The 17,695-nt window shown below is 36.0% G+C and overlaps 1 protein-coding gene across 3 annotated transcripts in view; it reads left to right on the top strand.

Annotated features, from left to right (window-relative positions):
- LOC150093577 (exonuclease V-like) overlaps window positions 1-17,695 on the top strand; it is an 88,354-nt gene that overhangs the window by 32,985 nt on the left and 37,674 nt on the right. For all 3 annotated transcript variants that reach the window (XM_090412815.1, XM_090412814.1, XM_090412816.1), the window contains exon 2: window positions 8,918-9,022. In XM_090412815.1, coding sequence (XP_090268941.1) covers window positions 8,918-9,022 — 105 coding nt within the window. The remainder of the gene's footprint in view (window positions 1-8,917; window positions 9,023-17,695) is intronic.

Below are 17,695 nucleotides of genomic sequence, written 5' to 3'. Positions count from 1 at the left end.
ATGAAAATTACAAATTTCAGTAGAGCTTTAAATATTATAAATCAAGTTTTTAAACCCTTGAAGGTACAAAAACATACTCAGATTAGAGCTTATAAAACATTGGCAAGACCAGTGCTGCCTTGTGGAAGTGAGGCATGGACAATCAGAAAAGGAGATGAGAGAAGCATAACTGCAGCAGAAATGAGATTTATGAGGAGAACTGCAGGATACACCTTGTTAGATCATAAACGAAATAAAGAAATCATGGAAGAAATGAATGAACAACCAATAATAGAATATATCCACAACTATAGATGGAAATGGAAACGGCACATTGAAAGAATGGACAACTAGAATCACCAAACAAATCCTTGAATACAAACTCGTGGGGAAGAGATCAGTTGGAAGACTATATAAAAGATGGAATGAGATCGTAAGAGGCCCCAAGGCCTAATACAAGATAGGAAGATAGTGATGATGATGACCAGATTAATGTGGAAGAGATTTTTCATAGAATGGAGGGAATAAAACAAGGAATAGAACAGGAGGCCTGGAGGCGTATGTGGAGGATATGAGCAGGAGGAGTGTGGGAGAAGTAAGTTATTTTCATGGAATTTGTTAGTGAATGGAATATATTGCTGAATATATCATCAGTACAGAAATGGTAAATGAATTTAAAACACAGTTTGAGCTTTGGTGACAATGAGGACCTTCTGCTGTGAGTCTTTTGACTTCACAGAGGTCTAATGCTAATGATAATACTGTCTTTTATATGATTCTCAAGGTCTTCTGACTTTCGTTTAGCCGTTGTTTACTTATAATTTATCTGACTTAATTTTTTTCAGTTTTCTGATGGCACATGCTTACTTGTCAGCAACTTGCAATACTATTTTTTTTATTCTTCCTCTTTTATTTTTTGAGTTCAGTAAGCCCTAATTTTTGTCTTGTAAACAACTTTGCCACTTATGTTGAATTTTTTCTTGACAATTATTCACCAAAAATACTACAAAAAGTCAAAACGACGTAAAGGGAAATAAATTAAAACACTATAATAAACTATAACACTTTTTATGAATGTTAGTCAAGTGACTAACATTCATTAAAAAGTGTTCTAGTTTATTATACAAGTAGTCAAGAAAAGAAAATCACACTATGAATCGATGAGATCACTAAATGAAAGGTATGCAATCTTGAAGGTTTAAAATGCAAAAGGGCTAGGTGTTTAAATCATCTGACATTTTTAAAAAGGTGTCGAGACAATAATGTTATCCCAAAATTTCTTCGTCTCAAACAACATTTTTAAACAAAAAAAGCTAATATTATTTACCACCAAACTTCATTTGCCCTTCTCTGAGAAAGAAGAATTAGCCATACGAGAGCCTTGCTCAGCCAAATAGACTCTCAGTGCTGTGATTTGTTCACAGACATCTCTAATAACCTTGACATAGATACCTAGCAACTTTTAGACAATATGATTAGCAACAGTTATGCCAAAACCTTCAGTTACAGCAAAAAGATGCAAATTGATAAATTCAACTTGCTATATGATAATTACATTAACTCTAAACCGTCTCTACCAGCTAACCAAGTTATAGTGAACCTATCTAAACACATCTTAACAAAACCTGAGATCTCAATTCTCAAAAAAGGATTCAATTTTGCCTTAAAACATACTGCTATTCCTAAAATAGAGTTCATCTGCAACTTAGAAAAAGCCATCTCATTGCTACCACACCCAATAGCTAATAACTTATGATTAAAAAGCAGCATAATCCTTTCCGCTCTGTCAAGATCTCCTAACACCAACTCTAACCAAATGGAAAGAAGAACACTACTCAAATTAAAGAATAATAAAGACATCATCATACTTAAAGCTGACAAAGGCAATAATACTGTTATCTTAAATACAAAAGATTATGAAGAGAAAATTAAAAATCTATTATCTGACACGTCTGTCTATGACGTTCTCAGTACAGATCCTATGCAAAAAAATCATAACGACACCAATGAACTGTTACGTGGAATGACTAACTGGCCTATAGACTTAATAAGAAACCTAAATTTTTAATACTAATTTTGAATGAATTAGAACTGTCAGTTAAAACCTAGTCTGTTACCTTCATATCGCTTACCAATTGTTTCCCCTGAAGATGCTGATAGCAAAACTCGGTGAAACTAGTAGGACGAAAAATTAAAACTCACTTGACTAACATTCATAAAAAGTGTTATAGTTTATTATACAAGTAGTCAAGAAAAGAAAATCACAAATTAAAACACTATGTTTATGTTTATTTTAGTTGTAAGTACAGTTGTTAAAAACTAATTATTAATTAAGTAATAAATAAAAATTACCAAGTTAACATAAATTAAAGAATCGTCAAAAAAAAAAAATCGTGTCTGACTTGAAAAATGCTGCCTGGGGTGGACCTCCTCCCCTCCCAGCTACGCCACTGGTTAGGAATATGATACTTCATTAGGGGCAACATGTTTTTGTGAAGGGAAGGTCTTATTATAATTCATATTATTATTATTCATGATACCTCCAAGGAGTCTGAAGACTCATCGCAGAGGACACCTACAACTGTTTCAACCACTACACCGAGCCTCTACTATGAATCATCTCCATCAACGCCATCTACCGCCCACCTCCAACACCACCACAACTAGTATTTTTTGTCTGTAAATTGCGTGTGTTCTGAAGGGCCGATTTTTCTGTATGCGGGATGAAAAACCTGAGTTTCCGGGAGAAAAACTCTGCTACCTCCGTATGAGATCGGCTAACTCGCCTTTGATTGAAATCATCCAGATAAAGATTCCTCCTGTCGCAACGAGAATCGAACTTAGGCCTATTCCAATCGAAAGGCGCAATGTACCGTCGTTCTTCCAATTGCGCTACGGAGGCGCTAATAGTTTGCCTTAGTAGTTTGCATACTTTTTATTATAATAAAGTGACATGGGGTTGGATAAGGAAAATGGTTACTCAGTGATACTGCTGGACTCTGCAGTGGTATTTAACAGGACTTCACATAGAACTCTGCGCAAATTATTAGAGCAATGGTAATAGATATGAATCTGGTAATTTGAATTAGAGGGTAGCTGATGGCAGATATCAAAGCATGGTTTATGGAAAAATTGAGTCTAGGAGAAGGCTTGTGACTAGTGGTGAACCACAAGACTCAATACTTGTCCTCTGTTGTTTAATTTATACATCAATGATACAAAAAATTATTTCACAGGAAATATTCAGTTTGTTGCTGATGCAAAACTGGGTAGAACAATAGTAAATGAAGGTAATGTAGAGATCCTGCAGGATGACTTACAGGGTGTTCGGGATAAATTTGACAGTTTCGTAAGGAAAAAGAAAATCTTCTTTGTATCTATTAAATTTAATGAATTGACAAAAAAACATTACAGGCAGAGTTAATTACAATACTATCAACAAGATTTACTCAAAATAACCACCATTAGCATCGATCACAGCTTCAATTCTGCTTCGGAACCTCGAACAAGCTGATGCTACAGTCTCCCTGGGAAGGGCCGCAAAAACTGTTTTAATTTATCCATTAACTGGGCTTTTGTATTACTGGAAGTGCGATTGGTGTCTTTTTCAACTGCGCCCCATACAAAATAATTCATGGGGTTAAGGTCTGGGGAGTTTGGAGGCCAAACATTTGGACTGGTGAAGTCGTAGAAATTTTCAGACAACCATTTTTGACTTTTCCCAGAGGTGTGGCAAGGGGCCGAATCCTGCTGCCATACATACGGCCTACCATTGGCTACCCTTGTTATCCAGGGCTTGACTACAGTTAGCAACTCCACGAACAAAGCCCGAATTCCAATGCCAGGGTTCTTCAACACCTGTTCCTGCAGATTTGCGAGGAATTCTGCTGTACGAACGCAATCAGATCGTCTGCTAGGGATCTTTCTTCTTGCTACATCCTCGTAGTCACCATTGCAAGTCTCTAGTTCATGCCTGATTGTTTTTACTGTATTCAGGGAGCATTGGGCAGCAGTCGTAATATCCTTATTTTGATGGCGGGCACGAATCATCATGATACAAGTTATTCTCTTCCATGATTCAGGTGGGTTCCAGCTATCCATCCTTTCTGACATCTTGTATATGAATGAAGAAGGGTCCAAACTTTTAAATGAAGAGAAGTGTGTGTTAATACATGTAACTTACGGAAAAATATAATTAATTATAAATATGTCAAATTTATCCCGAACACCCTGTAAATAGACTAATACTATGGATAAAGGCTGCCAGTTTAATGTTGCCAAGTGTAAGGTTATGCACTTTGGGAAGAAGAGCTCACAAGCTGTATACCATATTAATGGAATTGAACTATAGGAAACTGATGAGGCCAGGGACTTGGGGTTATGACATGGTATCTTGTGTGTATGTGTAGGGTGAGGGGTAGGACTTTGACATAAGTCCTGCCTTTGCTGCTGAGTGGATAATGTACCATCGTGTGCCCATTTAGGTTGGGTGTGTGTGGTCGTGTGGCTTATGCAATCTGCGCTACAAAATTGATGTCAATTTGACCATATGATTGCATTATTATTGTTGTATGAAAGTTTTAAGAATGCATAGCACCTCAGCACTCATCTTAATTGGTCCAGTGCAATTAATTTTAGGATAACTTTGAATACTTTAATTTATCAATTAATATAATTTTAAATATGGAAAGCATAAAGGTCAAATGAACCATAGCTATGCTTCATGCATACCATTTATGTGAGAGACACAAAGGGTTTACATTTCGCATTGAGATTAGATTATCATTAGCCAATACTAGAGTGAGACATGGATAATTTGAATTTTGATATGATTTTTAAATACAGCCATATCATATGCACAGAAATCAGAAAAAGTAAGCACTTGGGAAATTATTATTTTTCCAGACCAAACCAAAGAAAAGCTGAAATAACTCGTTTTACTTACATATTAAATAAATTCCAATCTCCTTCAACTATAATCAATCATACAATTCACAAAAGCTCTGGCAGAAAGCTCTGGGACATTCAGTAGATCATTAGCACTGTTTCCCATTGTAAATATGGGCAAAAAAGTTATAAATTATTTATAGAAAATTATTTGTCTATATCGGTGTCCTAAACACATCAGATGAAACAGATGAAACAAAAACAGCAACTCATGACAAATGACAACGTTCACTGGATTGTTGACACAATAACCAATCAGAGCCACCGATTTCTAAGCTGTTGTCTCAGCGTTCACCCTGGCTTGCCTTCCGGGTGATTTAAAACCACTTGGACGCTAAGAATTTGAACCACTGCACCATCTGTATGTCTGTTCAAAGGGCTCAAAGGTGTATGTAATTGACCACACACATCCAGGCTATTAATGCAAATGTGATGCAATGTTTATGCATAGAAAAGTGTCCTCTTCATGAAGCATTAGTATACTGCTTAATTTTAAGAATCACACAAGGCCAGGAAACAATTAGGGGAGTCTTTAATATATGCAAAATGTAATATCGGTGATATTGCGATGCCCACCGCACAGCTAGCACATCCTGAATATTCGCCCCTGCTTGGGGTTGATTATGACTAGGGAGTTGAAGTTTAGAGAGCATATTGCAAAAGTAACCAAAACAGCACATCAGATTATGTGGTTGTTGAAGAACCCATTAACAAGCCAGGATAGAAAAGTTGTGGCTCCCCTTTAATAAGGCCATATATGGACTGCTGCATCAGATCTGGTTGCCTGCTTACACAAAATTGACTAGAAAGGAACCTGTTTCCTACATCATACCAAAACCTGGTTTTAGTGCAAATTTAAAGAAGCCTATGAAATTCTAATCAACCACTGTAATTTTGACAAAAAGGATGGCCTAAAATACACTGAAGAATATGGATGACACACATTCAATCCACATAACTTTTGATCTAACATGTGTTCCCATTAGCTCTCTGGTCAACTTATTTTTACAAAACTTTCATAGTTTCTACATTCAGCTTTGAAATAATGCTGGATCTAATATCCACTTTACGTATATAATTTTGCATTGCCGAATTGAAACGTTTTGACACTTTATTTTAGAAAATGTGATGTAGAAGTGGTGGGGTTATATTGTTCGAGGTGGAGGAAATAAATATCTTGGAGTGGTGGTGGATAATGATCTAAAATTTAGAGGACATATTGTCAAAATTGTGAGGATAACATGAATTCTGGAAATGATGCAGAGGACACCGACTTGTTGAAGTAAGGAGATTCTTGTTCCATTGTATAAGGTTCTGATTAGACCACACAAGGACTACTGTGCATGGATTGTCACCTGGTTTTCAAAAGGATGAAGAGATGTTGGAAAGTTTCCAGAGGCAACTGACTAAGTTAGTTTCTGATTTCTGCATTGTTGAATATGAGGAATGGTTGAGAAGATGCAATGTACAGTGTTGTGTCGGAAATAACTGGCCCACTATAAGTCGGCCATTGGTTTCAGACACAGCATGAAAGAATAGTATCTTAACATAAAGACATGCTTAAATTCTCAAGAGCAAATGCAGAGAGGTAATAAATAAATTGTAAATGAAAAGTGTATTAATTTAATTGATAATGTTCTTGTAATATAATTCAAATATTGTTTTAGAATAATACCCAATACAGGGAAAATTATATTAACCAATCAGCAGAAGGCCTGATCATTACACAATAGTCCATGACACAGCAGAAAACCCAAAAGGTAATCCGGTAACCGCTGCAGTAACAGTTTCGTCGTGAAGGCAGCTGAGAAAAGAACATGACCTCATCGTTATCCGACAAATCAAAGACGGCTGAGTGAGTGACGTAGACAGAGAGTGAGGGTGCTCACCGCTGAGATATAAGGAGCGGCATGCACTTCAAACATTCATGTTTTCTGCACCTTTCTGTGTTCCAGTAAGAAGGTCGTGAAGGCTGAGGAAGCTTGTCGCCGGTGTCCAGCAACCTTCCATGTTGATGTGGGACCCAATGTGTACAGTACGTCCAACTGAACAACAGGGAACCAGCAGACAGGGCCATTGGTGAGTTTACCGCCAATGTGATGATAGCGAAGAACCCAACACTCCGAAAGGAATGAATAAAGAAAGACAGCGGAGCGACGGAAGTCTTGCCACGTCCGAGGAAGGATCAGACTTAAAACAAAGGGACCACTTCGCTAAGAAGATTAACCGGTAAGGCAAATATCTCTTACGCTATATGTATAAGAAGTGTTGTAAAACCAGAGTGAATAAGGAAAAAGGGGAGTACCTTAAGCATAGCCCTGCTTGACCCAACTAGAAGATCCGTTTTTGGACTGAACGTCTTGATAGGACCTTCCTGTTGTAATTTGTAAATTTGTGTTTAAGTGAACTTTTAATGGAACAATTAAGAGATGAATTATTATATGAGATACAATGAATGAAGGTACTGCTCTGTACATTAAGCCTGTGACTTGCATAAGTCTTATAGCAAGGAGTCTCCTTTTTTACAAGATTTGTAATTGATAAGATTGAGTGAACGTATCATGTGTAATTTGATTAATTTTGTATTGCCAAAACTTGCATAACAACTGGAGTATCATTTAATCTTAGTGCAAACTGTGGAAATAACACTGATTAACTAATGCTCCTGGATTATGATTGTATGAGCCTGCATTTTAAGAAGTGAGTGAGAGGAATTGATTAAGCCTATTGCAGTTGCGTGGGCATTTGTGCATGAACCTCTTTCCTTTTTTTTATTACTATTACATGATTTCCTGTATATGAATTTTAGTTGTATTAAAATGAATTATATTAAATCAAAGTTTGTATGCTTCTGTTGTGTGAGACTGACCTACCACTTATAAAAAAAAATTCAAACCTGTGTAAGTGGCGGGGGGAGACATTTGACGTAGCATAAAGAGGGGAGCCGCGACTGCACACCATGTGTTCCCAATGCTAAGTAATATTGTTGAGATAGTTATTAAAGTAAGCTTAAGTATCAGGAACTGGTCACCGGCTGGCGCAGTCGATCTAAGATAAATAAATTTATTGGAGGCTAACTTCTGGTACGAGTAAGACATAAGTTGTAAAATACGAAAGTAACGAGAAAATACACGGAAGAACCAAAAAAGTAAAAATAAGGAGATATAACAACAGAGTCTAGTGGATAGAAGGAAGCAGGGTGATATGATAGAGACCTACAAGTTAGTAAAGAGTTATTATAGGATCAGTGTTGAAGAGGTTTTAACAGAAAACAGTGGGAAATCAGGGAAAAACCAGAGGTCATTCCTGGAAGCTATATAAGGAGGGTGTGGACAAGGGAGCAAGAAGCAAGTTTTATGCATGCAGAGTTGTGAATGATTGGAATACCTTGCCTGAGAGTGTTGTGTCTGCAGAGAATTTGAGTGTGTTTAAGTGCGGTATGATGAGCTGTGTGTGTGACAAAAGGATCTCCTAGATGAGTCTCTGACTCCATGGGGTCTTAAGTAAATAATAATAATAATAATTTTACTATAATGAATGCTGATCATCATGTAACACTAAAAGAAAGAATGAAAACAGTTTGATGCCAAGGCCAAAAATCAGAATTGTCCACTTTCACCTCCTTATAAGCTGTTATATCTGAAACTAGTCCTTGCGATATTGCATGAGTAGATAACATGAATGTTTTCATGTTATCTGTTTCGTGTTGATGAACAGGTAGTATACTTAGTATACTACTGTTCATCAACATGATTGACATGATCAACACAGTAGGAAAATGATTTGCCATTGGGTCTGATGTCTGGTGTGCTTTTCCATATTTCTTCCATGCCATATGGAGATCTCTTCACAGTTATCTAGACCTTTCAGCAGCCACTTAGAACATGTATAACATATCTATAATATAGTGATAGTCTAATAATGCATGGCATTATTATTATTGAGAAGAATCACAATTAATAATTCTTTTTTCCCCTTTGATTATTGCTAGTGATGAGCCAGAAGGAATCTGAAGCAGATGATGAAGACATTGAACATTTATGGGGAAACATAACAGATGAAGAAATATCTGTCAGGGAATTAGAATTTTTAGAAGGTAAAAGATTTATTTTATTTCAAATGCTTGCTTCTTTGAATATATAACATTTTCTTAGCAATGAGTCTTATTATTACTATTTGTTTATAGCATATATAATATTCTTCACATACTAATGTGCTGTAGGTTCTACCATTTCTTATGTGGGATTTATATATTTACCGGCCTGGCTGGCCGAGTGGTTAGCGTATCCTCTCTCCAGCCAAAAGGCTGCGGGTTCGAATCCTGCTGTGGGCATGAATGTTTGTGATTGTCTGTGGAAACGGCAGTAGATGGCGTTAGTGTAGTTGTGGTCAGTTGATGTAGACAGAGTTGTAGAGTAGGTGCCCTCCCTCGATGAGTCTTTGGACTCCCTGGAGGTGTCAAAAAAAAAATTAAAAAAAAAACAAAAAAAAACGTATATTGAAACTTTGATACAAAGCTTTCTGCTTGTTCAGAGAATATGAAAATAAGCATTTTATTCATTAGATAGGTTTACAAAACTGTATATATGTAGCTGTATCTTCTTGCCTATTAATTTTATTCAGCTGGAATGGATGTCTAAGGAAATTGTATACTCAGTATATGTATTGAGATACTGAATGTTTGAGAAATTTTTCTCATTTTTGATATAAACCTTCATTTTTTCATTATTCACTATTATTATTAAATTAATTATGAAAGTATTATGAAAATCATAGGAACCATAAAATTAAGTTTATTTGCTTTGATGTTTATGGAATTGATCTTTCTTCTTTTATCAAAAACTTGTAGATGAAATTTTGTAATTTTCATGGAAGATAACTCTTGTGAACTGGACTGTTGTTTACATGACTAACAATCTTTTGTCTATGTATGAAAAATAGATCTTGTTGATAATATTTGGAAAGTTTATGGAGAAAATCCTTTCTTCTTCTTCTTATATGCAGATATTTAAATTGTGAGATGCCTAACAGTGTTGAAGTTTAGTGAATAAAGAATAAAGGACTTAGTAGAGTAAAGTATGATTAAGTCTAGTAAGGACTGATTTGTATGTTTATATTGATGTTAATTCTTTAATGAATAGCATCTGAACTATACATGTAAAATTACTTAAGAAAAAATAAAGTACAGGTAACTCTTGTTATATGCAGGGGTTGCGTTCTGAAGAATCGCTATGTATATCAAAAACACGTAAAGCAGGAGGATTATAACATGAGATAAGAGAGGTTGCATTCTCAAACGAGCACAACTCTGATCTTTAAAAATTAATTTAATTAAAAGTACCCTATTTTTCGTATATATTAAGACATAAGAGTGGTAAAAATATTCAGTACATATAAAACAAATAACAATTAAAGTAGTTCTTTATTCTCAAGATTAATAATCGTAGTACATTTTTTTAGCTGGTATGCTGAAGTTGAAGGCTGCTTTTTCATGAATCTCTCAATGGAAACCTGATTTGCAGTTTTTGCCTTCTGATTGTAGACATCCTTGTAGCATTTAAAGACATTTTCAGTATTATCCCTTTTCACTTTAGAACTCCTCATGTGATCAGAATGATTTTCTCTCATCAAAGAACTCTCACAAAGAAGGTCATCTCAGCCTCCACAGAACTTGGCTCAGATTCCTTACCAGTGTAATTTTCCATAGCCAGAAGATCTTCATTGTTCAGGGTGCAGAAGATTTACAGATATGGACCAATAAGACAGTAGGCGACACAAAATGGACACTGAAAACAGTGGACAGAGGTACAAAATGGGCGCGTGTGTGGAAGTTTGCACTACCTTGGATAGGAAACAGCGATAGTTCTTATGCACCAAAATGAAGCAACGTATATGCAAAAATGTGCATAACAAAATCATGTATGACAAGAGTTACCTGTATTATTTAATATGAAAACTTTGTGTTTTTGTGAGAGCATCTCGTCACATTTTCAGAATGAACATATAACAATTAGACCACTACATGGAGCAAGAAAGGTATTAACTAATTGTTACAGGCTTATTCAGAAGAAAAGCTAATACCTCTTGTAATGGTGTAATTGTTACATGTTCACTTTGAAGATGTGATGAGATGCAACCACAAAATATAGTTTTCATATTAATAATGCTTTAATAGGAAACTATGGAACAACTTAATAAGCAATGAGTATAAAGGCTCAGTACCTAAAACTATATATTTCTTAGCAACAAAACTAGACTTAACTGTTGCTAAGAATCTTAAAACTAGATTCTTAGCAACAGTTCAGTCACCAACTCCCAAAATTTTGCTGCATTTAAACCATCATTCAGTCAAGTTAGTTGATTATAAAAGGCCTTCATAGTATTCCTTGAAAAGTTACTTAAATTTTTTTAAGAGCTGACATATAAAACTTGTTTTGTTCCCAATGATCCTGTGTCTAGTAGAAACATCTTCCACTAGACAAGACCCCTTAAGATAATGAAAATGGATGTATTCAATATGATTAGATCATTAGTTGTGTGATTTATGAAATCTGATCTGGCGGAAATAGGAAAGATTGCAGGAACAAGGAATTGTTTGGATATTATTTTTATTTTTAGAATCCTACAGATCTATTCCTAGATGCCTTTAATGGAAGGAATGGATATTTCAAGATCTCTAAAGTGCTGTCAGTAAGAGTGATTGTCCAAGATTCTCTGTATTTTGGTAGGAAAACAGCTATTAAGAATCATGTTATCTTTAATAAACTATAATTCTTGTCCATGATCTAATGCAAGTCATTCATCTGCCATCCCAAGTAATTTATAACACTCTCCACTATTTCTCAGTATGCTTTATGCTTTCTTAAACTGTTCCCCATCACTTCTTTTACTAATTCAGATCATATTCTTGGACAAGTTTCCTCTTGCACAAAACTCCTTCACCTCAACCGATTCTATCTTTATGCCCTTTGGTGCTATAAGGGTGCAAAGTGGGATGATTTCTGGGATTTCTAATCTTTCTTTTTGTGGTGAGACTATTGCTTTCACTCTTCTAATTCAAACACCTTCTCTGGAAGAGTTACAGAAAGTATTCTCTAGCATTGATGACCTTCATTCCTCCTATCCAGAATTTCTGCCCACTTTTTTCCAAGCCATGGATTAACAACATGCGTACCAGCATAATTCAAGAAAAAAAATTCAGCGTACTGCAGGCATTGTATGGCAAGAACTATAGTTTCATACTGAGCCTACACCAAAGCACACAACAAATGCAAAACAACCATCAACAGATCCAATTCAGTCTTCCTGTCCAAATAGCAGAGCAGTTGTGCTTTCTCATCTCTAATGACCATTAGGTGCAATTTCTGCTCACCTGTGTTTTTACCCCTCATCCATCCAGATGCTACCACTGTTACAGCATCTCAAGATAAAGCTGAATTCCTGGCATAATTATTCTCCTTCAATTCCTGTATAGATAACCAAAGCAAAACATCTCCTGAGGATAAAGAAGACTTTTTTTGGTATCAGTCCTTCTTGGTTTATGCAACCAAGTAAAATCTCTTCCTACTGTTCCTCAAACCACCTTCAAGTATGCCTCCTCTGATCTTTTGATAGCAGGACATCAGAAAAATATTCATTCTGCCCAGATGGTAACCATCCAGATGTATGAAGAGCCTCTAGAATTAATACCTATATTCTGTATCACCTTTACAAGCTGTTCTATTCATCTGAAATCTATTGAACAGCATGAAAGCAAGCCTTTATCCAGCCTGATCCTGAAAAGGAAAGTAAATCTTCCTTTTTAGGAAGATTGTCATCCTGTTGCTCTATCTCAATCCCCTCCAAACTGATGGATGAGGTCATTAACAGTCAGCTTCTTCACTATCTAGAGATCCATCAGTTAATTAGTGACACCAATATGTATTCCACCATTTTTATTTTGCAGTAGATCCCCCCCCCCCCATCACTTACCTTAACCACCTTTGGACACAGGCCACGGAATGATTTGGAGAATTTCATGTGGTCACTCTTGATGTTTCTAAGGCATATGATCAAGTCTAGTATCATGGCCTTGTTTTCACTCTGCCACCTTATGATCTCCTTCCTATCCTCTGCAAGTGGATTGCCAGCTTTCTCTGTGATCATTCGTGGTAGTTAATGGTTCCCTTTCATATGATTTTTCCATTGTTGCCAACTGGGTGTTCCAGAAACCTCTCTCAGAATGCCAGATTATATCCAGAAGAAAGTTATTTTCTTAATAGATAATGATCCTTTTCTCATCAACTCCCTCCAGCTGCTTTCCTATAGATGCCTTGTTTCTGCATTATGTCTGTTCTGTATGCTGTTCTGCTGAACTGGCCACCAGTGTTTTTACTTCCCTCTAATCATGTACAAACAGGGGATGCTGCTGATCAACATCCTTATACAGTTCAGCTCCAGAATCACCAAACCAACTTCTCATCCTCTTCTTTCATTCCTCATACCTGTGTTCTTTGGAATGATCTATCTGAATGCATACGGATGATCCCTTATACTTCACATTAACACACCCCCTTTTTTTTTTTTTCATTGATCACTTCACAAATTATTGTATTACAGGTCTTGAAAGCTCATGTGCATCAGGTTGACTACCTATAATCTATCAAATTCTATGTAACTGCAACTAGTCCTATTTCAAACAAACTTACCACTGCATCACAAAATGCATTTCTGAACATCAGTCCTTCATTGAAATAAGAACCATAAGTCTGGACTTACAAAACATGGAATTAATAACACTAGCCATAAGATCCTTTAGGATATCAGCAACACATTCAGAGGCTCCCTGATGTGCTGAATGGTTTTTCAATGAAAATGCTGAAGTTCTTCTTTATTGTCCAAATCTAGGTCTCTATTCCAAAAATATGAGAAATTTCCATTAAAAGTTATATTTCTTAATTTTTATACACACACACACACATACACACACCATCCTTCATGTGCTCACACTGTTGTTTTTGAATTTTCAGTTATTTATTCATTCATATTTATAATTAATTACATTTTGGAGGTTTTCATAGAATTCTTCTGTTTCAGATTTTTTTCCCCTTCTTTGGGTGCAAATATTCTAATGATTGTAATAAATTTCTTATTTAATTTTTAAGTCTAGTCGTTATTATTCTTTCAGAGATCCAGTTATATATCATCATCATCATCAAATTCCTGCCGTGTACCCTCAAGGGGTGTACAGGATATGATAGAACTACATGAAAAATTTACATCATTACTAACTTCCTATCTACAATTTTCCTCCAGATCAGTCTGTTACTTGTCAAGACTCTAATATTATCAGATCTTATATTTCTATCGTGTAAGGCACTTTGTACCACATCATTCCACCTATATCTTGGTCTTCCTCTGGGTCATTTTCCTGGCAGGGAACACTTGTTTTGCTAATCTTAACTCGCCCATTCTGTTTAAATGACCATACCACATGAGATTAGCTCTGCTAACGCATTCCTGGATGCCGACAATGTCAAGTTCTTTCCTAATATTCTCATTTTTAATATGATATTGCCATTGATGCGATCTGTTCACGCCTCTAATCTTTCTCAGGACTCTCATATTTGTGGTCTCTAGTCTTTGGTCAAGTGTTTTACTCCTGACCCAGCTCTCAGATCCATAAGTTAAAACTGGTTTGAACACACTGTCTTGTATACAGCTAATTTAGTGTTCTGACTAATTTCTCTCTTATTCCATATGAATTTATTCAATTGACTTCCTACTATACCAGCTTTATTGATTCTGTTGTCTATTTCCATATTTAATTTACCATCGTCACTAAAAATCGTGCCTAAGTAGGTGAATGTTTTACTTGTTCCACAGGTTCTCTATTCACAATGCAGTTGACATTTTCAATGATTCTGCCTATTTTCATTGTCTTTATCTTTTTATTGCTGACCTTCATACCATATCTATTACAACAGTTATTCAGTTTAGTTAAGGAATCTTGCAGACTCGTAGTGGATTTATTTAGTAGTATAACATCTTCCGCATAAAGCAAAGAGCTGACATTAGCATCTCCAATTTTGATATCATGTTTAATACCACTTTCCTTCATAATGTGATCCATATAGATAATGAATAACAGAGGGGATAATGTACATCCTTGTCTCACACCATATTTAACATTAAACCACCTTCCTGTATTTCCTTCAATTCTAACTGCTGACTTACAACTCAAATAAAGACTAAGTATTGCTTGATATAATGTCCCATTCACACCATATAACTGCAGCGTATTGAATAGCTTCTCTCTTGGCACCTTGTCATATGCCTTTTCCAAATCGACAAAACATAAATACAGATCTTTGCTATATTCCCATGCTTTCTCGACTATTTGTCGTAAAGTGAAGATCTGATCCTGACAGCCTCTATTTGGCCTGAATCCAGCTTGTTCTTCACCAAGCTTTTCTTCCACAATTCTTCTCAACCGTTTCTCAAGTATACTTGCATATATCTTACCATGAACACTCAGTAGGGAAATACGTCTATAATTCTCACATTCAGTTTTATTTCCATTTTTATATATGGGTACTATGAGAGCTCTACTCCAATCATCGGGAATCGTCCCTCTGTCCAGGCCTTCTGAACTATGCAGTGTGGCCACTACAAGACTTTTATACCACCATACTTTACTTCAGCATTTCTGGTCGAATATTATCTACTCCTGCTCCCCTTCCACATTTTAAGCTTTAGATGGCTTTTTCTACTTCAAGTATGGATATGTATTCCTGACTGTATGCCTATTGAGTGTTTTTTACTACTGTGCTATCTCTGCTTGTATCATTTAGCAATTTCTCGAAGTAATTACTCCATACTACAAAACTATCTTTTCTCCCGTTTTCATGTCACCTAAAGGTGACATGAAAATGGGAGAAAATCATCTCTAATTCCTTTTATAGAACTCTTTCCTCCATTCTTAAGCTTCTTCAACAACCTCCAGAATATTTTGCCACCTTCTTGATATTTATTTTCTATATTCTTGCCAAAGTCCTCCCATGACTTGTTTAGCTAGTTTTACACAGTGTTTAGCATTCTTGCATTTGTCTCTATATTCTCTAAGAGCACAAGCTGACTTATTTGACAGGAACTTTTGGTATGCTTTCTTCTTTTCCTTCACTGCCTCTTTAACTTCCTGTGTCCACCATGGAGTTCTGATTTTTCTATCCTCGCAGACAACCTCACTGCCTCTGGCTGAATCAATCAAGGTTTTCTTCAAGGCTTTCCATTAAATCTCTAAAGTTTGGTTCCTGTTCTCAAACTCTTTCATTTTTTCTTCAATAATCTTTGTGTATTTTAGTCTACAGTTCACATCTGAGAGCTGCTCAACTTTCATTCGCTTTAAAACTTACATGTTATTCTTTTCAATATGAAATTCAATTTTATCCTGCTCAAGACTGAATAGTGATCACTTCCAATTTCAAATCCTCTATACACTCTGATGTCCTGCACAAGGGAGAAAACATCACTATCAACAATAACAGAGTTTTAAGTTCTGAATTAAACAAAAATTAAATTAATTTATGTTTCCTTCAGACTTAACATGGGCTTGCAAATTTGAATCAAATTTTGATGTACCAGAATATACTAAACTTTTGTAAATTTCACAAAAATGATACTAAGCTGAGAATCCTTCATTTAATATGTGATATTATAAAGTGTTGAGAATTGCTAAACTGCTTAAGTGTAAGTACTTATAAATTGCTGGGAGAAAGAGATAATCCGATTAAATAGAAATGGCTGGAATCGAGACACGTGCATCAAAGAGTACAGGTGCACCCTTTAGTAAGCAAGTAAGTTCCCCCCACTCATACGCGCAGAAAAGTTAGGCTAAGATTTCTGTGTGTGGCGCGCAGTACTGGGTGAAGTGAGGTGACGCTGAGAAAAATGGGAGGAGTAAGACGTGGAGTGAACGTGTGGCGCGCAATTTAAAAAGTCGTGCAGCGCCGAAAAAAAAAGGGGCTCTTGTGTTTCTGGTTCTTTAGGCTGAGTTTTAGACTTACTCTTGTGCGGAGTTATGCTCCGGAGTTTTTGGGTGGTCTTGCTGATGTGTATGGAGCCTCTCTGTGGCGTCCTCTCGTTCCCCACGGATTCGAGACAATGACGGAAAAATTTTGCTGCATATTTCCCAACAATTTACCGGTCGGCGATCAGCCCAGCAGAAGGTATTCACCGATGCTTACGGAGATGTAGTTATGATGATGAACGAGTTCACTATGGAACAATGTCTGCCTATTTTCGGCGGCAGAAGTAAGTGCAGATTGAACCTTTGAAGAATGACTCAGAGAAAGCAGAAGGAACGTGGTGTCGAAAGTAATTGTCCAGACGAGATATGTAAAGTGGCCAGATAATTCCCCAGCGATTGGTAACGTACAATCCATGTTTTATTATGTGTATATGTGCATTAGAAGGAATATATGTAAAATTTAGGAAGGACTCTAGAGAAAGTTTTATTTGAATGATAAAGTAATAATGAGAATTTTGAGTATTTTGTAAAGTAAATTAATTAAGAGCACGTGGTGCCTAAGAATTGTCTTTTAATGATAGAAAAGGTTATGAGAATTTTGTGAGAAGAAATTGTATAAGAGCACATGAAGCTAGTTTAGTAATTCAGCTAATAATTGTCCTTAGTATTAATGAATAAGTGTGATTTTTCAAGTGTAAATTGTAAGCCTTAACTGAAGTTCTTTGTTATGCATGCTAAGATAGATATTGAGAATCTAAGTAA

This window comes from Typopeltis vanoorti, chromosome 23 (assembly GCF_054136105.1).
Source record: "Typopeltis vanoorti isolate ZY-2024b chromosome 23, IOZ_Tvanoo_1.0, whole genome shotgun sequence".
NCBI lineage: Eukaryota > Metazoa > Arthropoda > Arachnida > Uropygi > Thelyphonidae > Typopeltis > Typopeltis vanoorti.
Note: the sequence above shows the minus strand (reverse complement) of the source record. Positions and strands in the feature narration are given on the sequence as shown.